Below are 27,757 nucleotides of genomic sequence, written 5' to 3'. Positions count from 1 at the left end.
GTATTCAGCTACAAATGTGTGTCAAACAGCGTAGCATATCAAAGCACTTTATCTATGCCAATACAGCCTGGATGTATAGCGCTCTCCATGGTGCTGAAATTAATTGAGGCAATCTTTATGATCCGTAAGATGTAATCAAAATCATTTGAAACATTGTATCTGTATTATTTAGGAAATTGTTTCTCACACAAAAAATATATATTCATATACTATATTTTAAATGCGGGATATAGTTTATATAAAACCGAGTTTGTTTTGGGGAAAATATCTGTCACTTATCTTGACATGTGTACAATTTACCACATGATGTCGCTGGAGACCATGGAACCGTTTTTTGTTTTGTTTTTTTACATTATGTGTGAAACTCCTCCCTGTACGGGAAGACTAACACAGTCACTAGCCATCAGTTAAAAGACAGACTGGGATTGTATTGTGGCGAGAGGATCTTCTGCTGCAGCTGCTGCGGGATATTTGTGTTATTGAGGGTATATCTACATGAAAGAAATACAGGATTAGCGGAAATTCAGCGTTGAATCTACAACGATGGGAAACGAGGATAACTGGATATATGTTATTATACTGCTTTGTCTTTGTGACTGCTCGGCTTCGCAGTTATCTTACTCCATTTTCGAGGAGGTGAACAAAGGCACCGTCGTGGGGAATATCGCAAAGGATTTAAACGTGAATGTACAAGAACTAGAAACAAGAGACCTGCGAATTGTTTCCAGTTACAGTAAGAAATATTTTGACGTGAATTTGCGTACCGGAAACCTCTTCGTAAACGAGAGAATTGACAGAGAGGAGCTTTGTCCAAAGACGGCACAATGTTCCCTTAGAATACAGGCGGTTCTAAGCGAACCAACGAATGCACACCGCATAGACATTACTGTGTTAGACATAAATGATAATTCGCCACGATTCATTGAACAGTCTTACTGGTTAAACATCTCAGAATCACTGTCAGCAGGAGAGCGTTATTTTCTTCCAGTGGCAGTAGATGCAGACATCGGCAGTAACTCCGTGAAGAGCTACAAGCTCAGTCAAAATGAATATTTCTCTCTTGATGTGCAAAGCAGCGGAGAGCACAGTGTGTCTGCCGAGCTAGTGCTGCAGAAAGCTTTAGATCGAGAGAAACAGTCGGTAATCGATCTTATTCTGACAGCTGTAGATGGAGGAAAACCTCCGAGATCTGGTTTACTCAAAGTTAACATCAACGTAATCGATGTCAATGATAATAGACCGTTTTTTAGCAAATCCCTTTATAAAATACGTGTAAGTGAAAATACCGAACGAGGAACAGTTGTTACTAAAGTAAATGCAACCGATTTAGACGAAGGCATGAACAGTAAGATCCTGTATTCCTTTCTCAAACAGGGGAATATTGATCCATCAAAAATGTTTGCTCTAAATCAAGAAACTGGCGAGATTACTGTGAAGGGAACATTAGATTATGAAGAGACCCCTGCTTATGAGGTCAGAGTGCAGGCAATGGACCAAGGAACATCACCTAGTAGTGGGCATGCTAAACTACTGATCGAGATAACTGATGTGAATGACAATGCCCCAGAAATATCAGTGACGTCACTAATATCGCCCGTAAAAGAAGACGCTGAACTGGGGACAATAGTTGCTTTTATAACAGTAACTGATAAAGATGGAGGAAACAATGGTGTAGCTTACTGTAAGGTAGAGGGCTCTGTTCCCTTTAAACTCAAGTCCAACTACAAAAATGATTATTCATTAGTAGTAGATGGACCATTGGACAGAGAAAACAATTATCTGTTCAATGTCACCATTACAGCGACAGATGAAGGAAGTCCACCTCTGTCCAGCAACAGGGTCATTACTGTTCATGTTTCTGATGTCAATGACAACGCACCTCGTTTCACGGAGTCTGTGATTAATGTTTATGTGAAAGAAAACAGTCCAACAGGATCAACCATTTATACAATAAATGCTCTTGATCCTGATTTAGACGATAATGCAAAGCTCACATACACGTTAATAGATACTACACCAAAATCTATTCCAATTCCATCTGTTGTAAACATAAACTCAGAGACTGGAGATATAATCAGTCTACAGTCCTTTAACTACGAGGAGTTAAAAACGTTTCAGTTCAAAGTTCAGGCTACAGACTCTGGTGTTCCTCCGCTCAGCAGCAACGTGACAGTGAACGTTTTTATCCTGGATAAAAATGACAACAGTCCCGTGGTTCTTGCGCCCTATTCTGAGCACGGCTCCGTTAACAGTGAGAGCATCCCCTATAATGTTGAAGCGGGACACATTGTGGCAAAGATCAGGGCTGTAGACGCAGACTCTGGATACAACGCGCTGCTTTCTTATCACCTCTCTGAGCCCAAAGGAAACAACCTCTTCCGGATCGGAACCAGCACCGGGGAAATCAAGACTAAGAGGAGAATGAGTGACAATGACCTGAAAACTCACCCCTTGGTGGTGCTGGTTTCTGATCACGGAGAACCCTCTCTGTCAGCTACTGTGTCTATAGAGGTGATGGTAGTTGAAAGCTCAGCTGACATCCAGACTCAGTTCAGACATGTGCCCATAAAGGACGAGAGCTTCACTTCACTAAACCTGTATCTGCTGATCGCCATTGTGTCGGTGTCAGCCATCTTTCTGCTCAGCCTCATCAGTTTAATAGCTGTCAAATGTCACAGGACAGACAGCAGTTTCAGCAGGTACAGCGCCCCCATGATCACCACCCACCCTGACGGGAGCTGGTCTTACTCTAAAGCTACTCAACAGTATGACGTCTGCTTCAGCTCAGACACGCTGAAGAGTGACGTAGTGGTTTTCCCCGCACCGTATCCACCTGTAGATGCGGAGCTGATCAGTATTAACGGAGGAGACACGTTTAACAGAACCCAGACTTTACCCAACAAAGAAAAGGTACGTAATTTGTTCTGGAAGACTATTTAACAATTATATGACAAAACAATTTATTAATTTTATCATTACCAGTAGTAGCAGTAGTGGCATGAATCAAATATGAAAAAGGTTAATATAAAAACAAAAACAATGCACAGACATATTGTCACCGTTTCCAATCACACTTGCACTTGCACTCTTCAGCTAAGGTTGTAGCTGAAGGCGACAATATGCGGTAGATTGCTTTATGAACCACAATTGGAGTATAATTGTTGACTATATCACAATTTATGCTATGTGGTTACTATTTTAAGATGCGTCTACATTTCAGGAAGAACCCATTTTGAAGAAAATGGTTGTTTTTCCTTTGGTAGAATGAAGATTGTTCATTATTTCACAGCATTTTGACATAACTCTTAGTGGTGATGAACCCTATCCATGTCATTCTGTTGTATAATCCACTTGTGTATTTCCTGTTGAATGCACCTTATTTATAGTGATTTAAATTATTCACACCATTTTTGTCAGAATTGCTTGCAGCCTCACTGACATAGCAGGTTTTGCAATTTGTAATGCCTTCCTTCTGAAACTCATAGTGAAATGCGCTGTCCATGGTGCTAGACTTTCAGTTGACAATATTGGCTTTCTTCACGGAAAACCCACTTATTTCTTAGATTGCTGACTTGATATGAAACTCATGTGGTGTGGCCACCACCATGCTGGATTTAAATTCAATGTTTTGTTTTGCTTGTTTGTTATTTTGGTATATTGCATTATAATTTGCAGTTAGTCATATTCAGACTCTAAATTATTTATCTTCTCCCTCCACTTGACGTGCTGTCTTGCGAAACATTGACATGGTAACCTAACAATTGTTAGTGTTGATGAATAAGATTATATGTGCTTACCTAAGTTTATCCACAGGGGGTCGCAGCAGACCGTAGACATGAATGTGTTTGTGTGAATGAAACTCCTCCTTCCTGCATGGGGGAAAATACATAGTCATCAGCCATTAGTTCATACGTGGGATATGCGTGAGGAGAAGCACAGGAGCTTAACCTACAACAATATTGCTTTGGACGGAAATATCATTACTGGATATAAATGATCGTTTGGATTCTGTTATTTTGTTGAATCAACAATGTATAGTGGACGAGAAACAGGACACGTATGGATTCGCATTGTCGCGCTCCTTTGTCTCTTTGACTGCTCAGTTTCGCAGTTATCCTACTCGATTTCCGAGGAGGTGAACAAAGGCACCGTAGTGGGGAATATAGCAAAGGATTTCAACATCAACCTACAGGAATTAGAGGCCAGGGATCTGCGTATTGTTTCGAGTTACAGTAAGAAATATTTTGACGTCAATCGACGGACGGGAAACATCTTTGTTGACGAGAGAATAGACAGGGAAGAGATTTGTCCCAGTCTGGAAAAATGCTCGTTAAAAATTCAGGCTGTTTTAAATAACCCCATGATTGCACACCGAATAGAAATCAATGTTTTAGATATAAACGACAATTCGCCTTCTTTTATTGAGAAAATATATTCCTTGAATGTGTCAGAATCATCCTTAACAGGGGAGCGTTATCTTCTCCCAGTAGCAGTAGATGCAGACATCGGCAGTAACTCAGTGAAGAGCTACAAACTCAGTCAAAACGAACATTTCTCTCTCGATGTACAGAGCGGTGGAGAACACGGTGTGTCTGCTGAGTTAGTGCTGCAGAAAGCTTTAGATCGAGAGAAACAGTCGGTGGTTTCTCTTTTTTTAACGGCTGTAGATGGAGGGAAACCGCCTCGATCAGGTTCATTACAATTAATTGTGAACGTGATCGATGTTAACGATAACATACCTACTTTCACTAAATCGCTTTACAAAGTGCGAGTCAAAGAAAATGTGATCCCAGGGTCACTTGTTATTAAGCTAAATGCAACCGATTTAGACGAGGGCATGAACAGTAAGATCCTATATTCATTAATCAAACGAGGAAATATTGATCCATCAAATATTTTTGACCTAAACTCCGAAACTGGAGATATTACTGTTAAGGGGGCGTTGGATTATGAGGAGACGCCTGCTTATGAGGTCAGAGTTCAGGCAATGGATCAAGGCACACCACCGCGTACCGCACACGCTAAACTATTGATCGAGATTATTGACGTGAATGACAATTCCCCAGAAATACATGTGACTTCACTGATGATGCCTGTAAAAGAAGATGCTGAACTGGGGACAATAGTTGCTTTAATTACAGTGACTGATAAAGATGGAGGAAACAATGGTGTAGCTAACTGTAAGGTAGAGGGCTCTGTTCCCTTTAAACTCAAATCCAACTACAAAAATGATTATTCATTAGTAGTAGATGGACCATTGGACAGAGAAAGCACTTTTCTTTACAATGTCACTATTACAGCTACAGATGAAGGAAGTCCACCTCTGTCCAGCAACAGGGTCATTACTGTTCATGTTTCTGATGTCAATGACAACGCACCTCGTTTCACGGAGTCTGTGATTAATGTTTATGTGAAAGAAAACAGTCCAACAGGATCAGTCATTTATTCAATAAATGCGTTTGATCCAGATTTAAATGATAATGCGAAGCTCACTTACACGTTATTTGATAGTTCTCCAAAAATGATTCCAATTCCTTCTGTTGTAAACATAAACTCAGAAACTGGAGATATTATTAGTCTACAGTCTTTTAACTTTGAGGAGTTAAAAACGTTTCAGTTCAAAGTTCAGGCCACAGACTCTGGTGTTCCTCCGCTCAGTAGCAACGTGACAGTGAACGTTTTTATCCTGGATGAAAATGACAACAGTCCCGTGGTTCTTGCGCCCTATTCTGAGCACGGCTCTGTTAACAGTGAGAGCATCCCTTATAATGTTGAAGCAGGACACATTGTGGCAAAGATCAGGGCTGTAGACGCAGACTCTGGATACAACGCGCTGCTTTCTTATCACCTCTCTGAGCCCAAAGGAAACAACCTCTTCCGGATCGGAACCAGCACCGGGGAAATCAAGACTAAGAGGAGAATGAGTGACAATGACCTGAAAACTCACCCCTTGGTGGTGCTGGTTTCTGATCACGGAGAACCCTCCCTGTCAGCTACTGTGTCTATAGAGGTGATGGTGGTTGAAAACTCAGCTGACATCCAGACTCAGTTCAGACATGTGCCCATAAAGGACGAGAGCTTCACTTCACTAAACCTGTATCTGCTGATCGCCATTGTGTCGGTGTCAGCCATCTTTCTGCTCAGCCTCATCAGTTTAATAGCTGTCAAATGCCACAGGACAGACAGCAGTTTCAGCAGGTACAGCGCCCCCATGATCACCACCCACCCTGACGGGAGCTGGTCTTACTCTAAAGCTACACAGCAGTATGACGTCTGTTTCAGTTCAGACACGCTCAAGAGTGACGTAGTGGTTTTCCCCGCACCGTATCCGCCTGTAGATGCGGAGCTGATCAGTATTAATGGAGGAGACACGTTTAACAGAACCCAGACTTTACCCAACAAAGAAAAGGTACGTAATTTGTTCTGGAAGACTATTTAACAATTATATGACAAAACAATTCATTAATTTTATCATTACCAGTAGTAGCAGTAGTGGCATGAATCAAATATGGAAAACGTTAATTTAAAAAAACAAAACAAAAAAAAACAATCAAACAATGCATAACCATATTGTCACCGTTTTCCAATCACACTTGCAGCGTCTAAGGTTGTAGCTGAACGTGACTATATGCGGTATATTGCTTTATGAACCACAATTGGAGTATAATTCTCGACAATATCACAATTAATGATATTTGGTTTCTATTTTAAGATGTGTCTACATTTCAAGAAGAACCCATTTTGAAAAAAATGATTGTTTTTCCTTTGGTAGAATGAAGATTTTTTATTATTTCAAAACATTTTGACATAACTCTTAGTGGTGATGAACCCCATCCGTATCATTCTGTTGTATAATCCACTTGTGTCTTTCCTGTTGATTGCACATTATTTATAGTGATTTAAATTACACACACCATTTTTGTCAGAATTACTTAAAGCCTCACTGACATAGCTGGTTTTGCAATGTGTAATGCCTTCATTCTGCAACTCAGTGTGGTTAAATGTGCTGTCCGTGGTGCTAGACTTTCAGTTGACAATAATGGGTTTCTGCACGGAAAACCCACTTGTTTCTTGGATTGCTGACTTGATATGAAACTCATGTGGTGTGGCCACCACCATGCTGGATTTAAATTCAATGTTTTGTTTTGCTTGTTTGTTATTTTGGTATATTGCATTATAATTTGCAGTTAGTCATATTCAGACTCTAAATTATTTATCTTCTCCCTCCACTTGACGTGCTGTCTTGCGAAACATTGACATGGTAACCTAACAATTGTTAGTGATTGAAAAAATATAAGATTATATGTGCTTACCTAAGTTTATCCACAGGGGGTCGCAGCAGACCGTAGACATGAATGTGTTTGTGTGAATGAAACTCCTCCTTCCTGCATGGGGGAAAATACATAGTCATCAGCCATTAGTTCATACGTGGGATATGCGTGAGGAGAAGCACAGGAGCTTAACCTACAACAATATTGCTTTGGACGGAAATATCATTACTGGATATAAATGATCGTTTGGATTCTGTTATTTTGTTGAATCAACAATGTATAGTGGACGAGAAACAGGACACGTATGGATTCGCATTGTCGCGCTCCTTTGTCTCTTTGACTGCTCAGTTTCGCAGTTATCCTACTCGATTTCCGAGGAGGTGAACAAAGGCACCGTAGTGGGGAATATAGCAAAGGATTTCAACATCAACCTACAGGAATTAGAGGCCAGGGATCTGCGTATTGTTTCGAGTTACAGTAAGAAATATTTTGACGTCAATCGACGGACGGGTAACATCTTTGTTGACGAGAGAATAGACAGGGAAGACATTTGTCCCAGTGTGGAAAAATGCTCGTTAAAAATTCAGGCTTTTTTAAATAACCCCATGACTGCACACCGCATAGATATCAATGTTTTAGATATAAACGATAATTCACCTGCTTTTATAGAAAAAATATATCATGTGAATATTTCAGAATCATCCTTAACAGGAGAGCGATATCTTCTCCCAGTAGCAGTAGATGCAGACATCGGCAGTAACTCAGTGAAGAGCTACAAGCTCAGTCAAAATGAACATTTCTCTCTCGATGTACAGAGCGGCGGAGAACACGGTGTGTCTGCTGAGCTAGTGCTGCAGAAAGCTTTAGATCGAGAGAAACAGTCGGTAGTTTCTCTTTTTTTAACGGCTGTAGATGGAGGGAAACCGCCTCGATCAGGTTCATTACAATTAATTGTGAACGTAATCGATGTAAATGATAACATACCTACTTTCAGTAAATCGCTTTACAAAGTGCGAGTCAAAGAAAATGTGATGTCTGGGTCACTAGTTATTAAGTTAAATGCAACCGATTCAGACGAGGGCATGAACAGTAAGATCCTTTATTCATTAATCAAAAGAGGAAATGTTGATCCATCAAGTAGTTTTGATCTAAATTCAGAAACTGGAGATATTACTGTTAAGGGGGCGTTGGATTATGAAGAGACAACTGCTTATGAAGTCAGAGTTCAGGCAAAGGACCAAGGCACCTCACCGCGTACTGCGCATGCTAAATTATTGATCGAGATAATTGATGTGAATGACAATTCCCCAGAAATATCTGTGACGTCACTAATATCACCCGTTAAAGAAGACGCTGAACTGGGGACAATAGTTGCTTTTATAACAGTGACTGATAAAGATGGAGGAAACAATGGTGTAGCTAACTGTAAGGTAGAGGGCTCTGTTCCCTTTAAACTCAAGTCCAACTACAAAAATGATTATTCATTAGTAGTAGATGGACCATTGGACAGAGAAAACACATTTATTTACAATGTCACCATTACAGCTACAGATGAAGGAAGTCCACCTCTGTCCAGCAACAGGGTCATTACTGTTCATGTTTCTGATGTCAATGACAACGCACCTCATTTCACGGAGTCTGTGATTAATGTTTATGTGAAAGAAAACAGTCCAACAGGATCAACCATGTATACAATAAAAGCGTTTGATCATGATTTAGACGATAACGCAAAGCTCACGTACACGTTAATAGATACTTCCCCAAAAACGATTCCAATTTCATCTGTTGTAAACATAAACTCTGAGACTGGAGATATAATCAGTCTACAGTCCTTTAACTATGAGGAGTTAAAAACGTTTCAGTTCAAAGTTCAGGCCACAGACTCTGGTGTTCCTCCGCTCAGCAGCAACGTGACAGTGAACGTTTTTATCCTGGATGAAAATGACAACAGCCCCGTGGTTCTTGCGCCCTATTCTGAGCACGGCTCCGTTAACAGTGAGAGCATCCCCTATAATGTTGAAGCGGGACACATTGTGGCAAAGATCAGGGCTGTAGACGCAGACTCTGGATACAACGCGCTGCTATCGTATCACATCTCTGAGACCAAAGGAAACAACCTCTTCCGGATCGGAACCAGCACCGGGGAAATCAAGACTAAGAGGAGAATGAGTGACAATGACCTGAAATCTCACCCCTTGGTGGTGCTGGTTTCTGATCACGGAGAACCCTCCCTGTCAGCTACTGTGTCTATAGAGGTGATGGTGGTTGAAAACTCAGCTGACATCCAGACTCAGTTCAGACATGTGCCCATAAAGGACGAGAGCTTCACTTCACTAAACCTGTATCTGCTGATCGCCATTGTGTCGGTGTCAGCCATCTTTCTGCTCAGCCTCATCAGTTTAATAGCTGTCAAATGCCACAGGACAGACAGCAGTTTCAGCAGGTACAGCGCCCCCATGATCACCACCCACCCTGACGGGAGCTGGTCTTACTCTAAAACTACACAGCAGTATGACGTCTGTTTCAGCTCAGACACGCTCAAGAGTGACGTAGTGGTTTTCCCCGCACCGTATCCACCTGTAGATGCAGAGCTGATCAGTATTAACGGAGGAGACACGTTTACCAGGACTCAGACTTTACCTAATACAGAGAAGGTGAGTTGCACACTGCAGTGAATGTTTGGATACTTGGCTTGGGATTTAATGAATGTAACATACATTTTAGTGACAGACTGATATTACTAAGCACTTTTGATACAAATCATTTAAAGCCAGAACATAATGTATTTCGTTGAAACAAACCATACAACCACGCTTTATAAAATCAGTTTTCATAAAGGACCTGTGCTCATTCAGATAAACATTTAACCTTTTGAATGGCATCTTGTTTACCTTACTGAATTTCTCGATAAAACTTGCTCGATCTCCATGAAGGAATGCACGGCCTATACGCCACATAGTTACATGACATCTAATAGACAGAATGCGTTTGTTCGTTTTGTGGCCATGAGAAGAAGCGTGTTCCAAAGGCTAGGGAAATATCTTAATTCGTTTGAATCATAGCGCTGTTTAAAGAGTCATGACATGTGCAGTAACTGTTACCTGTACATGTTGGCTCATTGAAGAGTTCAACAAGGTAAATTAATTTGACTTATTTTGCTTTACTTGTTTTGAGAGTGATTGCAATGTTGCTGAAGGAGAAGTTTTATATTTTGGAATTATGTTCTGAAAATGTTAAAAGAAACATGTCAGCTATTTAAGCAAGATGTACGTCGCTGTCCGTGGTCCTGAACTGGGATAGTCTAACGGGTCTGTAGTTCGCTTAATTAGATCCGTTTGTCGTGGTTGGAGTTGTTGTTTTACTTATACATACATCTTTTAAATGTTATTATTAGAACAGTGAGATAAAATGAATTACTTTTGGTATGAACAGCCTATCATCAGTTACATTACATTGTTCAGATGTTCAATCAACTCACAGGGCTGTGTGAAATAACAATCAGTGAAGTGTTGTTGCAGTCTGAAGAATGCATCACTTGAATAGGTCTTTGCAGCTGCGTATTGGTGAATATTGCTTCGATATTTATTCAAAAATGTAATTTAAATACATTCCAAGGCCGTGCTGTATTTAAAATAACTTTGGAAATTACTTAATGGCTTCATGAGCATTTAGCTAAGCCAAAATTACCACATGATGTCGCTCGAGACCATGGATGTGAATGTATCTAAAACTCCTCCTCTGTGCATGAGAAAATCCAATCGTCATCAGCCACATACACATTGTTGTGCTGGGGCGAGAAGGGAAGGACTCAAAACGGACGAATGCAATTTTTGATGGAAGGATCTACATTGTGGATGTAAAAGCTATTGGATTAATCTCTAATTTCTGCATCAACGATGTATGTCCGACTACAAAAGGAATACGCGTGGATTCATGTGGTTGCACTGCTTTGTCTCGCAGACTGCTCTGCTTCGCAGTTATCTTACTCCATTTCCGAGGAGGCGAACAAAGGCACAGTAGTGGGGAACATCGCGAAAGATTTAAACATCAATCTTCAGGATCTAGAGACACGAGATCTGAGGGTCGTTTCGAGTTACAGTAAGAAATATTTTGACGTGAATTTGCGGACCGGAAACCTCTTTGTTAACGAGAGAATAGACAGAGAGGAGCTTTGTCCTAATGCCGTAAAATGTCCCATCAAATTACAAGCTGCTTTAAATAACCCAATGAATGCGCATCGCATTGAAGTCAATATTCTTGATGTAAATGACAATTCGCCTTCTTTTACTGAACAAACGCATTTATTTAACATATCTGAATCACTTTCACCCGGAGAGCGATATCTTCTACCAGAAGCAATCGATGCAGACATTGGAAGTAACACAGTAAAGTCTTATAAGCTGAGCAATAATGAACATTTCTCTCTTGACGTTCAAAGCGGTGGAGAACACGGAGTGTCTGCTGAGTTGGTGTTGCAGAAAGCTATAGACCGAGAGAAGGAGCCGTTGATTAAACTAGTTTTGACGGCTGTAGATGGAGGTAAACCACCAAGATCAGGGACTTTACAGTTAATTGTTAATGTTATGGATGTTAATGACAATACACCTACTTTTAGTAAATCGCTTTACAAAGTGCATGTCAAAGAAAATGCGACTCCTGGGTCACGTGTTATTAAGTTAAATGCAACTGACTTAGACGAGGGCATGAACAGTAAGATCCTGTATTCATTTATCAAACGTGGAAATATTGATCTATCAAATATGTTTGATCTAAATTCAGAAACTGGATATATTACTGTTAACGGTGCGTTAGATTATGAAGAGACACCTGCTTATGAAGTCAGAGTTCAGGCAAAGGACCAAGGCACCTCACCGCGTACTGCATATGCTAAATTATTAATCGAGATAATTGATGTGAATGACAATGCCCCAGAAATGTCAGTGACGTCACTAATGACGCCCGTAAAAGAAGATGCTGAACTGGGGACAATAGTTGCTTTTATAACAGTGACTGATAAAGATGGAGGAAACAATGGTGTAGCTAACTGTAAGGTAGAGGGCTCTGTTCCCTTTAAACTCAAGTCCAACTACAAAAATGATTATTCATTAGTAGTAGATGGACCATTGGACAGAGAAAACACTTTTCTTTACAATGTCATCATCACAGCTACAGATGAAGGAAATCCACCTCTGTCCAGCAACAGGGTCATTACTGTTCATGTTTCTGATGTCAATGACAACGCACCTCGTTTCACGGAGTCTGTGTTTAATGTTTATGTAAAAGAAAACAGTCCAACAGGATCAGTAATTCATACAATAATTGCATTTGATCCTGATTTAGACGATAATGCAAAGCTCACATACACGTTAGTGGATACTTCCCCCAAAAATATTCCAATTCCATCTGTTGTAAACATAAACTCAGAGACTGGAGATATAATCAGTCTACAGTCTTTTAACTTTGAGGAGTTAAAAACGTTTCAGTTCAAAGTTCAGGCCACAGACTCTGGTGTTCCTCCGCTCAGTAGCAACGTGACAGTGAACGTTTTTATCCTGGATGAAAATGACAACAGCCCCGTGGTTCTTGCGCCCTATTCTGAGCACGGCTCCGTTAACAGTGAGAGCATCCCCTATAATGTTGAAGCGGGACACATTGTGGCAAAGATCAGGGCTGTAGACGCAGACTCTGGATACAACGCGCTGCTTTCTTATCATCTATCTGAGCCCAAAGGAAACAACCTCTTCCGGATCGGAACCAGCACCGGGGAAATCAAGACTAAGAGGAGAATGAGTGACAATGACCTGAAATCTCACCCCTTGGTGGTGCTGGTTTCTGATCACGGAGAACCCTCCCTGTCAGCTACTGTGTCTATAGAGGTGATGGTGGTTGAAAACTCAGCTGACATCCAGACTCAGTTCAGACATGTGCCCATAAAGGACGAGAGCTTCACTTCACTAAACCTGTATCTGCTGATCGCCATTGTGTCGGTGTCAGCCATCTTTCTGCTCAGCCTCATCAGTTTAATAGCTGTCAAATGCCACAGGACAGACAGCAGTTTCAGCAGGTACAGCGCCCCCATGATCACCACCCACCCTGACGGGAGCTGGTCTTACTCTAAAGCTACACAGCAGTATGACGTCTGTTTCAGCTCAGACACGCTCAAGAGTGACGTAGTGGTTTTCCCCGCACCGTATCCACCTGTAGATGCGGAGCTGATCAGTATTAACGGAGGAGACACGTTTACCAGGACTCAGACTTTACCTAATACAGAGAAGGTGAGTTGTAAACTGCAGTGAATGTTTGGATAATTGATTTGGGATTTCATTAACGTCAAATCACTTTCAGTGACATACTGAGATCACAAACGCCATGTTGATACAACGAAGCATGTGAAATGACTTAAGGCTAAGATATGATGTGTTTTGTAACGAAACAAATCACACAACCACGGTTTATAAAAGCGTTTTTTTGTAAATAACCAGTGCTTATTCAGATCAACATAGTAACTTTTGAAACATATTTCCTTCACCTTACTGAATTGGCCGACAAAATGTTACACCACATATTTACGTGGCATGTAGTCAGAATCCCGTTGTTTGTTTTGTGGTCCTGAGAAGAAACGAACTTGAAAGACTATGGACATATCGAAATTCGTTATAATCATAGCGCTTGTTTATCAGTAACTTTCAGCTGCATATGTTGGCTCATTGAATAGTTAAACAATGGTAACTAATTCCACTAATTTTATTGTACTTGTATTGAGAATGGTTGTAATTTTGCTGAACAGAAGTAATGGATACATACGTCTAAAAATGTTACTCGCAACATGTCAAGTATTTATGTAAGACGTGCGTCGCTGTCCGTGGTCCTGAATCAGGGCATTCAAATGTAGTATGCGGTTTGTCTCCCCTTGAAGAGACATACTTAATTAAGATAAATTTTATTTTCATGTCTTTGTTCTTGTTTATACAACTTCTAAATTGCTTTATTAGAACAGAAAGAGAAAATAAATTACTGTGGTATGCCCAACCACTCCCTACTTACATACATTGTTCAGATGGTCCATCAACACATGGGCTGTGTGGAATATCAGTCAGTGAAGTGTTGTTACAGTCTATGCATCACTTAGCAATGTTTCTACAGCTGCGTATAGTTGAATATGGTTGTGATATTTATTTGAGGGTTTTGGTTAAATCAGGTGCAAGTATGTGCTGTATTTAGAATCACATTGAAAATTATTTTATTGTTTCATTAATATTTAGCTAGGCTAACATTCACCACATGATGTCGCTCGAGACCATGGATGTGAATGTATCTGAATCTAAAACTCCTCCTCTGTGCATGAAAAAATCCAATCGTCATCAACACTCATTGTTATTCTGGGGCGAGAAGGGAAGGACCTAAAACAGACGAATACAATTTTTGATGGAAGGATCTACGTTGTGGATGTGTAAACTATTGGATTAATCTCTCATTTCTGCATCAACGATGTATGTCCGACGACAGAAGGAATACGCCTGGATTAATGTTGTTGCATTGCTTTGTCTCGCTGACTGCTCTGCTTCGCAGTTATCTTACTCCATTTCCGAGGAGGTGAACAAAGGCACAGTAGTGGGGAACATCGCGAAAGATTTAAACATCAACGTGCAGGATCTAGAGACACGAGATCTGAGGGTCGTTTCGAGTTACAGTAAGAAATATTTTGACGTGAATTTGCGGACCGGAAACCTCTTTGTTAACGAGAGAATAGACAGAGAAGAGCTTTGTCCTAATGCCGTAAAATGCCCCGTTAATTTACAAGCTGCTTTAAATAACCCAATGAATGCGCATCGCATTGAAGTCAATATTCTTGACGTAAATGATAATTCGCCTTCTTTTATTGAACAAACACATTTACTTAACATATCTGAATTGCTTTCATCCGGAGAGCGATATCTTCTCCCAGTAGCAGTCGATGCAGACATTGGAAGTAACACAGTAAAGTCTTATAAGCTGAGCAATAATGAACATTTCTCTCTTGATGTACAAAGCGGTGGAGAACACGGTGTGTCACCCGAGTTAGTGTTGCAGAAAGCTTTAGATCGAGAGAAAGAGCCGGTGATTAAACTCGTTCTCACGGCTGTAGATGGAGGTAAACCGCCAAGATCAGGTACTTTACAGTTAATAGTTAATGTGATTGATGCTAACGACAATCCACCTACTTTCAGCAAATCGCTTTACAAAGTTCGTGTCAAAGAAAATGCGACTTCTGGTTCACTTGTAATTAAGCTAAATGCAACCGATTTAGACGAGGGCATGAACAGTAAGATCCTGTATTCATTTTTCAAACGTGGAAATATTGATCTATCAAATATTTTTTTTCTAAATTCAGAAACTGGGGAAATGACTGTTAAGGGGACGTTAGATTATGAGGAGACGCCTGCTTATGAGGTCAGAGTTCAGGCAATGGACCAAGGCACCTCACCACGTACTGCATATACTAAATTATTGATCGAAATCATTGATGTGAATGACAATGCCCCAGAATTATCAGTGACGTCACTGATGACGCCCGTAAAAGAAGATGCTGAACTGGGGACAATAGTTGCTTTTATAACAGTGACTGATAAAGATGGAGGAAACAATGGTGTAGCTCACTGTAAGGTAGAGGGCTCTGTTCCCTTTAAACTCAAGTCCAACTACAAAAATGATTATTCATTAGTAGTAGATGGACCATTGGACAGAGAAAACAATTATCTGTTCAATGTCACCATTACAGCTACAGATGAAGGAAGTCCACCTCTGTCCAGCAACAGGGTCATTAATGTTCATGTTTCTGATGTCAATGACAACGCACCTCATTTCACGGAGTCTGTGATTAACGTTTCTGTGAAAGAAAACAGTCCAACAGGATCAGTCATTTATACAATAAATGCGTTTGATCCTGATTTAGACGATAATGCAAAGATCAGGTATACGTTAATAGATACTTCCCCCAAAACTATTCCAATGTCATCTGTTGTAAACATAAACTCAGAGACTGGAGATATAATCGGTTTACAGTCTTTTAATTTCGAAGAGTTAAAAACGTTTCAGTTCAAAGTTCAGGCCACAGACTCTGGTGTTCCTCCGCTCAGCAGCAACGTGACAGTGAACCTTTTTATTCTGGATGAAAATGACAACAGCCCCGTGGTTCTTGCGCCCTATTCTGAGCACGCCTCCGTTAACAGTGAGAGCATCCCCTATAATGTTGAAGCGGGACACATTGTGGCAAAAATCAGGGCTGTAGACGCAGACTCTGGATACAACGCGCTGCTTTCGTATCAACTCTCTGAACCCAAAGGAAACAACCTTTTCCGGATCGGAACCAGCACCGGGGAAATCAAGACTAAGAGGAGAATGAGTGACAATGACCTGAAAACTCACCCCTTGGTGGTGCTGGTTTCTGATCACGGAGAACCCTCCCTGTCAGCTACTGTGTCTATAGAGGTGATGGTGGTTGAAAGCTCAGCTGACATCCAGACTCAGTTCAGACATGTGCCCATAAAGGACGAGAGCTTCACTTCACTAAACCTGTATCTGCTGATCGCCATTGTGTCGGTGTCAGCCATATTTCTGCTCAGCCTCATCAGTTTAATAGCTGTCAAATGCCACAGGACAGACAGCAGTTTCAGCAGGTACAGCGCCCCCATGATCACCACCCACCCGGACGGGAGCTGGTCTTACTCTAAAGCTACTCAGCAGTATGACGTCTGTTTCAGTTCAGACACGCTCAAGAGTGACGTAGTGGTTTTCCCCGCACCATATCCACCTGTAGATGCGGAGCTGATCAGTATTAACGGAAGTGACACGTTTACCAGGACCCAGACTTTACCTAATACAGAGAAGGTGAGTTGTACACTGCAGTGAATGTTTGGATAATCGACTTGAGATTTAAATAATGCAAAATCACTTTCGTTTTGTGGCCCTAAGAACGTGTTCGAAAGGCGACAACGTATAAAGTTTCAGGACTCAGTAACTTTCAGCTGCACCTGTTGGCTCATTGAACAGTTCAACAATGGAAATGAATCTGACCTAATTTGTTTTACTTGTATTGAGAGCGATTTTAATGTTGCTTAACTTGAAGTATTAGATTTCGGTATTTGGTTCTGAAACATCTTTCCGGAAACATGTGAAGTATTTATGTAAGGTTGTACGTCGCTGTCCGTGGTCCTGACCTAGGATATTCTAACGGGATCTGTGGTTCGCCTTGCCTTAAAGTGACACAATTAATTAGATGCGTATGTTATTATTTTAGTTGTTTTTGTTTTTATTCATACATACATCTTTTGAATTGTATTATTAGAACAGTAAGACAACATACATTATTTTGGTATGCCCAACCACTCCCCAGTTACATTACATTTTTCAGATTTTCTATCAACTCATAGGGCTGTGTGGAATATCAGTCAGTGAAGTGTTGTTACAGTCTGAAGAAAGCTTCACTTAATGTATTTGCAGCTGCGTATTTGTGAATATATTTTGAAATTTATTCGAGAATTTAATTTCAATCATTTGCAATATGTGCTGTATTTAGAATTACACATTGCAAACTACTTAATGTTTCCATGAGCATTTAGCTAGACCAACATTCAACACATGATGTCGCTCGAGACCATGGATGTGAATGTATCTAAAACTCCTCCTCTGTGCATTAGAAAATCCAATCGTCATCAGCCACATACACATCGTTGTGCTGGGGCGAGAAGGGAAGGACTCAAAACGTACGAATGCAATTTTTGATGGAAGGATCTACATTGTGGATGTAAAAGCTATTGGATTAATCTCTAATTTCTGCATCAACGATGTATGTCCGACGACAGAAGGAATACGCCTGGATTCATGTGGTTGCACTGCTTTGTCTCGCAGACTGCTCTGCTTCGCAGTTATCTTACTCCATTTCCGAGGAGGTGAACAAAGGCACAGTAGTGGGGAACATCGCGAAAGATTTAAACATCAATGTTCAGGATCTAGAGACACGAGATCTGAGGGTCGTTTCGAGTTACAGTAAGAAATATTTTGACGTGAATTTGCGGACCGGAAACCTCTTTGTTAACGAGAGAATAGACAGAGAGGAGCTTTGTCCTAATGCCGTAAAATGTCCCATCAAATTACAAGCTGCTTTAAATAACCCAATGAATGCGCATCGCATTGAGGTTAATATTCTTGATGTAAATGATAATTCGCCTTCTTTTGTTGAAGAAACGCATTTCCTAAACATATCTGAATCGCTTTCACCCGGTGAGCGATATCTTCTCCCAGTTGCAATCGATGCAGACATTGGAAGTAACACAGTAAAGTCTTATAAGCTGAGCCATAATGAACATTTCTCTCTTGATGTGCAAAGCGGTGGGGAACACGGTGTGTCTGCAGAGTTAGTGTTGCAGAAAGCTTTAGATCGAGAGAAAGAGCTGTTGATTAAATTAGTTCTTACGGCTGTAGATGGAGGTAAACCACCAAGATCAGGGACTTTACAGTTAATTGTTAACGTTATAGATGTTAATGACAATACACCAACTTTCAGTAAGTCTCTGTACAAAGTGCGTGCCAAAGAAAATGCGACTCCTGGGTCACTTGTTATCAAGTTAAATGCAACCGATTTAGACGAGAGCATGAACAGTAATATCCTGTATTCATTTATCAAACGAGGAAATGTTGATCCATCAAGTATTTTTGACCTAAATTCAGAAACGGGAGATATTACTGTTAAGGGGACGTTAGATTATGAGGAGACACCTGCTTATGAAGTCAGAGTTCAGGCAATGGATCGAGGCCCTGTTCCTCGTAGTTCACATGCGAAATTATTGATCGAGATAATTGATGTAAATGACAATGCTCCAGAAATATCTGTGACGTCACTGATGACGCCTGTACAAGAAAATGCTGAACTGGGGACAATAGTTGCTTTTATTACAGTAACTGATAAAGATGGAGGAAACAATGGTGTAGCTAACTGTAAGGTAGAGGGCTCTGTTCCCTTTAAACTCAAGTCCAACTACAAAAATGATTATACGTTAGTAGTAGATGGACCATTGGACAGAGAAAGCACGTTTCTTTACAATGTCACGATTACAGCTACAGATGAAGGAAGTCCACCTCTGTCCAGCAACAGGGTCATTACTGTTCATGTTTCTGATGTCAATGACAACGCACCTCGTTTCACGGAGTCTGTGTTTAATGTTTATGTGAAAGAAAACAGTCCAAAAGGATCAGTCATTTATACAATAAATGCGTTTGATCCTGATTTAGACAATAATGCAAAGATCAGGTATACGTTAATAGATACTTCCCCCAAAACTATTCCAATGTCATCTGTTGTAAACATAAACTCAGAGACTGGAGATATAATCGGTTTACAGTCTTTTAATTTCGAAGAGTTAAAAACGTTTCAGTTCAAAGTTCAGGCCACAGACTCTGGTGTTCCTCCGCTCAGCAGCAACGTGACAGTGAACCTTTTTATTCTGGATGAAAATGACAACAGCCCCGTGGTTCTTGCGCCCTATTCTGAGCACGGCTCCTTTAACAGTGAGAGCATCCCTTATAATGTTGAAGCGGGACACATTGTGGCAAAGATCAGAGCTGTAGACGCAGACTCTGGATACAACGCGCTGCTTTCGTATCACCTCTCTGAGCCCAAAGGAAACAACCTCTTCCGGATCGGAACCAGCACCGGGGAAATCAAGACTAAGAGGAGAATGAGTGACAATGACCTGAAAACTCACCCCTTGGTGGTGCTGGTTTCTGATCACGGAGAACCCTCCCTGTCAGCTACTGTGTCTATAGAGGTGATGGTGGTTGAAAGCTCAGCTGACATCCAGACTCAGTTCAGACATGTGCCCATAAAGGACGAGAGCTTCACTTCACTAAACCTGTATCTGCTGATCGCCATTGTGTCGGTGTCAGCCATCTTTCTGCTCAGCCTCATCAGTTTAATAGCTGTCAAATGCCACAGGACAGACAGCAGTTTCAGCAGGTACAGCGCCCCCATGATCACCACCCACCCTGACGGGAGCTGGTCTTACTCTAAAGCTACACAGCAGTATGACGTCTGTTTCAGCTCAGACACGCTCAAGAGTGACGTAGTGGTTTTCCCCACACCGTATCCGCCTGTAGATGCGGAGCTGATCAGTATTAACGGAGGAGACACGTTTAACAGGACTCAGACTTTACCTAATACAGAGAAGGTGAGTTGTACACTGCAGTGAATGTTTGGATAATTGACTTGGGATTTCATTAACGTCAAATCACTTTCAGTGACATACTGAATTCACTTACGCCCTTTGGACACAACGAAGGAACATGTGAAATGACTTAAGGCCACAACATAATGTATTTTGTGACAAAACAGATCACACAACCACGGTTTATAAAAGTTTTACATATATATATATGTATATATAAATGACTAGTGCTCATTCAGATCAACATTCTAAATTGTAAACACAACTTGTTCACCTTACTGAATTTGCCGACAAAACTTAGTCGATCTCCGTTAAGGAATACCCAATTTTACGCAACTTATTTGCATGACATCTAATAGGCATAATCCGGTTGTTGCTTTTGTGGCCCTGAGAAGAAACGAGCTCGAAAGGCTATAGAAATATCTAAATTCGTTATAATCATAGTGCTTGTTAGTCAGTAACATTCAGCTGCATATGCTGGCTCATTGAAGAGTTCAACAATGGAAAATAATTTCATTAATTTTGTTGTATTGAAAGTGACTGTAATGTTGCTGAACTTGAAGTATTGGATACAAACCGGATACATATAGACAGTCTAACAATTTTACTAGAAACATGTCAAGTATTTATGTAAGACGTGCGTTGCTGTCCGTGGTGCTGAATCAGGGCATTCCAATGTGGATTGTCTACCCTTGAAGAGACATACTTAATCGATTAAAACATGTTTTATGTCTTTTTACTCATTTATACTACTTTAAAATTGCTTTATTAGAACAGAAAGAGGAAATTAATTACTTTTGGTATGCCCAACACCTCCCTTGTTACATAACATTGTTCAGATACCCTAACCCATCAACTCATAGGGCCGTGTGGAATATCAGTCAGTGAAGTGTTGTTACAGTCTGAAGAAAGCTTCACTTAACAATGTTTTTGTATAGGTGAATATTTTTGTGATATTTATTCGAGGATTTAGTTTTAATCATGTGCAATATTTAGAATCACACTGAACATTATTGTATGGCTTCATGAGTATTTAGCTAGGCTAACTTTCACCACATGATGTCGCTCGAGACCATGGATTTGAATGTATCTATGTCTAAAACTCCTCCTCTGTGCATGAGAAAATCCAATCGTTATCAACCACATACACATTGTTGTGCTGGGGCGAGAAGGGAAGGACTCAAAACGGACAATACAGTTTTTGACGGAAACATCTACATTGTGGATGTATAAACTATTGGATTAATCTCCTATTTCTGCATCAACGATGTATGTCCGACGACAGAAGGAATACGGCTGGGTTCATGTTGTTGCACTGCTTTGTCTCGCTGACTGCTCTGCTTCGCAGTTATCTTACTCCATTTCCGAGGAGGTGAACAAAGGCACAGTAGTGGGGAACATCGCGAAAGATTTAAACATCAACGTGCAGGATCTAGAGACACGAGATCTGACGGTCGTTTCGAGTTACAGTAAGAAATATTTTGACGTGAATTTGAGGACCGGAAACCTCTTTGTTAACGAGAGAATAGACAGAGAGGAGCTTTGTCCTAATGCCGTAAAATGTCCCATCAAATTACAAGCTGCTTTAAATAACCCAATGAATGCGCATCGCATTGAGGTTAATATTATTGATGTAAATGACAATTCGCCTTCTTTTGTTGAACAAACGCATTCACTTAAAATCTCTGAATCGCTTTCGCCCGGGGAGCGATATCTTCTCCCGGTAGCAGTGGATGCAGACATTGGAAGTAACACAGTAAAGTCTTATAAGCTAACCCATAATGAACATTTCTCTCTTGATATTCAAAGCGGTGGAGAACACGGTGTGTCTGCAGAGTTAGTGTTGCAGAAAGCTTTAGATCGAGAGAAAGAGCCGGTGATTAAATTAGTTCTCACGGCTGTAGATGGAGGTAAACCACCAAGATCAGGGACTTTACAGTTAATTGTTAATGTTATAGATGTTAATGACAATACACCAACCTTTAGTAAATCGCTTTACAAAGTGCGTGTCAAAGAAAATGCGACTCCTGGGTCACGTGTTATTAAGTTGAATGCAACCGATTTAGACGAGGGCATGAACAGTAAGATCCTGTATTCATTAATCAAACGAGGAAATGTTGATCCATCAAGTATTTTTGACCTGAATTCAGAAAATGGGGATATTATTGTTAAGGGGTCGTTGGATTATGAGGAGACACCTGCTTATGAAGTCAGAGTTCAGGCAATGGACCAAGGCACCTCATCTCGTACTGGGTATGCTAAATTATTGATCGAGATAATTGATGTAAATGACAATGCCCCAGAAATATCAGTGACGTCACTGATGACGCCTGTAAAAGAAGATGCTGAACTGGGGACAATAGTTGCTTTTATTACAGTGACTGATAAAGATGGAGGAAACAATGGTGTAGCTAACTGTAAGGTAGAGGGCTCTGTTCCCTTTAAACTCAAGTCCAACTACAAAAATGATTATTCATTAGTAGTAGATGGACCATTGGACAGAGAAAGCACTTTTCTTTACAATGTCACCATTACAGCTACAGATGAAGGAAGTCCACCTCTGTCCAGCAACAGGGTCATTACTGTTCATGTTTCTGATGTCAATGACAACGCGCCTCGTTTCACACAGTCTGTGATTAATATTTACGTGAAAGAAAACAGTCAAACAGGATCAACCATTTATACGATAAATGCATTTGATCCTGATTTAGACGATAACGCAAAGATCACGTACACGTTAATAAATACTTCCCCAAAAACTATTCCAATTTCATCTGTTGTAAACATAAACTCGGAGACTGGAGATATAATCGGTTTACAGTCTTTTAACTTTGAGGAGTTAAAAACGTTTCAGTTCAAAGTTCAGGCCACAGACTCTGGTGTTCCTCCGCTCAGCAGCAACGTGACAGTGAACGTTTTTATCCTGGATGAAAATGACAACAGTCCCGTGGTTCTTGCGCCCTATTCTGAGCACGGCTCCGTTAACAGTGAGAGCATCCCCTATAATGTTGAAGCGGGACACATTGTATCAAAGATCAGGGCTGTAGACGCAGACTCTGGATACAATGCGCTGCTTTCTTATCACCTCTCTGAGCCCAAAGGAAACAACCTCTTCCGGATCGGAACCAGCACCGGGGAAATCAAGACTAAGAGGAGAATGAGTGACAATGACCTGAAAACTCACCCCTTGGTGGTGCTGGTTTCTGATCACGGAGAACCCTCCCTGTCAGCTACTGTGTCTATAGAGGTGATGGTGGTTGAAAGCTCAGCTGACATCCAGACTCAGTTCAGACATGTGCCCATAAAGGACGAGAGCTTCACTTCACTAAACCTGTATCTGCTGATCGCCATTGTGTCGGTGTCAGCCATCTTTCTGCTCAGCCTCATCAGTTTAATAGCTGTCAAATGCCACAGGACAGACAGCAGTTTCAGCAGGTACAGCGCCCCCATGATCACCACCCACCCTGACGGGAGCTGGTCTTACTCTAAAGCTACACAGCAGTATGACGTCTGTTTCAGCTCAGACACGCTCAAGAGTGACGTAGTGGTTTTCCCCGCACCGTATCCGCCTGTAGATGCGGAGCTGATCAGTATTAACGGAAGTGATACGTTTACCAGGACTCAAACTTTACCTAATACAGAGAAGGTGAGTTGAGATTCATACCAAACGTTTGTTTTCATGTCTGAATATCATATATCGTAGTCAATGTGAATCACCACATAGGCTATGGTGGATATTTGTTTTAAAACCCGTGACATATGGATGAAAGCGAAATGACGAACATCACACTTAATACCACTACAACACAACGACTGCAACACTCAATCATTTAAAATGGATAACAGACGTGCTTAATTGACCAGATTACTGAAAAAACAGGGGGGATATCCCGCAGTCGGATTTGGGTGCTTTCCATGGTGCTGAAAATGTATAGGCGTATTTTGTCTTTGACTCCATGCTGTACTCTTAAAACCCTAACTTGGCATGATTGCATAAATCTATCATTGTAGCTTTAGATGTTAATTATCAATTGCCCATGTTTTGTTTTGTTTTTTTGTGTGTGTGGCTTTATTCGGCAAAAATCAATTGATGTATTTAATGCTGAACCGGTTTTGACTGACTTATCTCTCAATAGTGGCAATGCCTTGAATCATTATCATCATTATTTTCGCTTTGCTTTACATCACTTGTATACACTTTCATTTTCTGTAGTAAGAATCAAATTATTTTAATCTTTAAACAAATATGTTATGCGCACATGACGGATTTAGAACGTTAAGCTACAACCAGTGTTTCCATGTAAGATCATGAGGCGCTGTTAACATTTGGAGCAACGTTCATGTCTATGTTTTACCACGTGGGGTCGCAAATGACCACAAGTTTTTTTTTGTGAGCTCGTTGTTCTCAGTCTCCTCCTTCCCTTGTGACGCGCAGCAGATTGTGAGTGCTTTGTGGTGCGATAGCGATGAAAGGCAGAAGACTGGAGTGGATGGGAATAAAAATGCTTGCCGATCGAGTCGCGTTTTGTGGATGAATACAATTCGGACGGCGACTTGGTCTTTAAAAGCTGTGATGGGCATCAAGAGAAGTAACGAGATCCTCCGTTGGCTGTTGCTTCTGTTTTTATCTGACTGGTCTGTGGCTCAGATATCATACTCTGTTTCCGAGGAGGTGGACAAAGGAACTGTGGTGGGGAATGTGGCTAAGGATTTAAACGTCAACGTTCGGGACTTGCAAACAAGGAATCTGAATATCGTGTCTGGATACAGTAAGAAATATTTCGAGGCAAATGTTAAGACGGGGGATATTTATGTTAACGAGAGAATAGACCGCGAGGAGCTCTGTCCAAACGCGATCAAATGCACACTAAACTTCGAGGCCATACTGAGCAATCCTATGATACTCCACCGAATTGAGGTGGTCGTTGTTGATTTAAATGATAACGCACCTACTTTTGTTGAGAAGTCACATACACTTAACATATCTGAATCTTCACCTACGGGCGAGCACTTCTTGCTTCCTCTGGCTCTTGATGCAGATACAGGCAGCAATTCAGTAAAAACATACAGGCTAAGTCCGAATGAATACTTCTCCTTAGACGTACAGAGCAGTGGAGAACACAGTGTGTCTGCTGAATTAGTCGTGGCAAAAGCTTTGGATAGAGAAAAACAAGATGTTGTTAAACTAACACTGATTGCTGTAGACGGAGGCAAACCTCCCAAAAGCGGATCTGTACAGATACATGTAAATGTTTTAGACGTCAATGACAACACGCCATCATTTAGTAAAACGCTTTACAAGGCAAGAATTAAAGAAAATTCTCCAGTTGGCTCATTAGTAATTCATCTTAATGCCACAGATTTAGACGAGGGGGAAAACGGGAGGGTCGTTTACTCCTTTGTGAAGCGCGCAAACTTCAATCCTGCAGATGTGTTTTCCATAAATGTAGAAACAGGCGAGATAACAGTGAAGAGCAATTTGGATTACGAAGAACAGTCCGCTTATGAAATCCACGTTCAAGCGACAGACAGGGGTCTCTCGCCACGGAGGGCAAATGGGAAGCTGCTGGTGGAGGTAGTTGATGTGAACGATAATGCCCCAGAAATTGTTGTGACGTCACTCATGAACCCAGTGAAAGAAGATGCTGAAGTAGGAAACGTTGTTGCTTTGGTGACAGTGACTGATAAAGACGGTGGAAAAAACGGACACACCGATTGTAAATTAGTTGGCTCGGCACCATTTAAGCTAAGATCTAATTACAAAAATTACTACTCTTTACTAGTAGATGGACCGCTTGATAGAGAAGAATACTCATTTTACAACGTCACGATTAAGGCGACAGATGAAGGAACTCCGCCATTATCCACAAGCAGCGTCATTACAGTTCAGATTTCTGACGTTAATGACAACGCACCTCGTTTTCTTGAACCATTTATTAACATTTACGTAAAAGAAAACAGTCCAGTGGGATCTCGTATCTATACAATATCTGCAGTCGACCCTGACATTAATGAAAACGCAAGAGTGACATACTCATTTTATAGTGATTCCAAAAGCATTACTGTATCTTCTGTGGTAAACATCAACTCAGAGACTGGTGATATAATCAGTTTGCAGTCGTTTAACTATGAGGAGTTAAAAACGTTTCAGTTCAAAGTTCAGGCCACAGACTCTGGTGTTCCTCCGCTCAGCAGCAACGTGACAGTGAACGTTTTTATCCTGGATGAAAATGACAACAGTCCCGTGGTTCTTGCGCCCTATTCCGAGCACGGCTCCGTTAACAGTGAGAGCATCCCCTATAATGTTGAAGCGGGACACATTGTGGCAAAGATCAGGGCTGTAGACGCAGACTCTGGATACAACGCGCTGCTTTCATATCACCTCTCTGAGCCCAAAGGAAACAACCTCTTCCGGATCGGAACCAGCACCGGGGAAATCAAGACTAAGAGGAGAATGAGTGACAATGACCTGAAAACTCACCCCTTGGTGGTGCTGGTTTCTGATCACGGAGAACCCTCCCTGTCAGCTACTGTGTCTATAGAGGTGATGGTGGTTGAAAGCTCAGCTGACATCCAGACTCAGTTCAGACATGTGCCCATAAAGGACGAGAGCTTCACTTCACTAAACCTGTATCTGCTGATCGCCATTGTGTCGGTGTCAGCCATCTTTCTGCTCAGCCTCATCAGTTTAATAGCTGTCAAATGCCACAGGACAGACAGTAGTTTCAGCAGGTACAGCGCCCCCATGATCACCACCCACCCTGACGGGAGCTGGTCTTACTCGAAAGCTACTCAGCAGTATGACGTCTGTTTCAGCTCAGACACGCTCAAGAGTGACGTAGTGGTTTTCCCCGCACCATATCCACCTGTAGATGCGGAGCTGATCAGTATTAACGGAGGAGACACGTTTACCAGGACTCAGACATTACCTAACAAAGAGACGGTGAGTTACTGATTACTAAAATGTTTATGTACGTGAAATTAAGATGTGGGGAAACAGCTCAGGGACATATTCAGAATCTGTAGACCTTTGGTGGATTATCGTATATTCATGAGTATCTGTCAACGCAGTCCATATTTGTTTTCCTCAATTGCCTTATAATTTTCGGTACCGAACATATATTGTGGCATGATGATAATGAATGAATCAATTCTGACAATTATAGCACCTGAGTCGTTGATACTTTGAGAGTTACCCCACTGTCCAGCTGTGACGCTGTCCATGGTGCTGAGTGCTGAACTAAGTGGGACTGCCTGACTTACATAATTAAGTTCTTAATAGCAGAT

At 41.1% G+C, this 27,757-nt stretch overlaps 3 protein-coding genes across 28 annotated transcripts in view; all 3 read left to right on the top strand.

Moving 5' to 3' along the window:
* The window catches only part of LOC122778031 (protocadherin alpha-C2-like), a 158,645-nt gene that overhangs the window by 98,652 nt on the left and 32,236 nt on the right, over nt 1-27,757 (top strand). The window contains exons 1-2 of one of the 26 annotated variants that reach the window (XM_044039551.1): nt 10,933-13,546; nt 14,841-17,138. The exons of 22 other annotated variants lie outside the window; for them this stretch is intronic. In XM_044039551.1, the coding sequence (XP_043895486.1) occupies nt 11,168-13,546; nt 14,841-17,138 (4,677 nt within the window). In that variant the 5' untranslated portion in view covers nt 10,933-11,167. Of the gene's footprint in view, nt 1-3,961; nt 6,410-10,932; nt 13,547-14,840; nt 17,139-24,898; nt 27,414-27,757 lie in introns of those variants that run through there. 3 more of the 26 variants (XM_044039561.1, XM_044039563.1, XM_044039555.1) reach the window with 3 other exon arrangements.
* On the top strand, nt 408-2,973 carry LOC122778064 (protocadherin alpha-3-like). The gene has a single exon (XM_044039631.1). It carries the CDS (start codon nt 544-546, stop codon nt 2,938-2,940), a length of 2,397 nt encoding a protein of 798 aa, XP_043895566.1. The 5' UTR covers nt 408-543; the 3' UTR covers nt 2,941-2,973.
* LOC122778063 (protocadherin alpha-2-like) lies at nt 7,453-10,273 on the top strand. Its single transcript, XM_044039630.1, has one exon. The coding sequence runs from the start codon at nt 7,547-7,549 to the stop codon at nt 9,944-9,946; it is 2,400 nt and encodes a 799-aa protein (XP_043895565.1). The 5' UTR covers nt 7,453-7,546; the 3' UTR covers nt 9,947-10,273.

This window comes from Solea senegalensis, linkage group LG12 (genome assembly GCF_019176455.1).
Source record: "Solea senegalensis isolate Sse05_10M linkage group LG12, IFAPA_SoseM_1, whole genome shotgun sequence".
NCBI lineage: Eukaryota > Metazoa > Chordata > Actinopteri > Pleuronectiformes > Soleidae > Solea > Solea senegalensis.
This window is presented reverse-complemented; position numbering and strand designations above follow the sequence as displayed.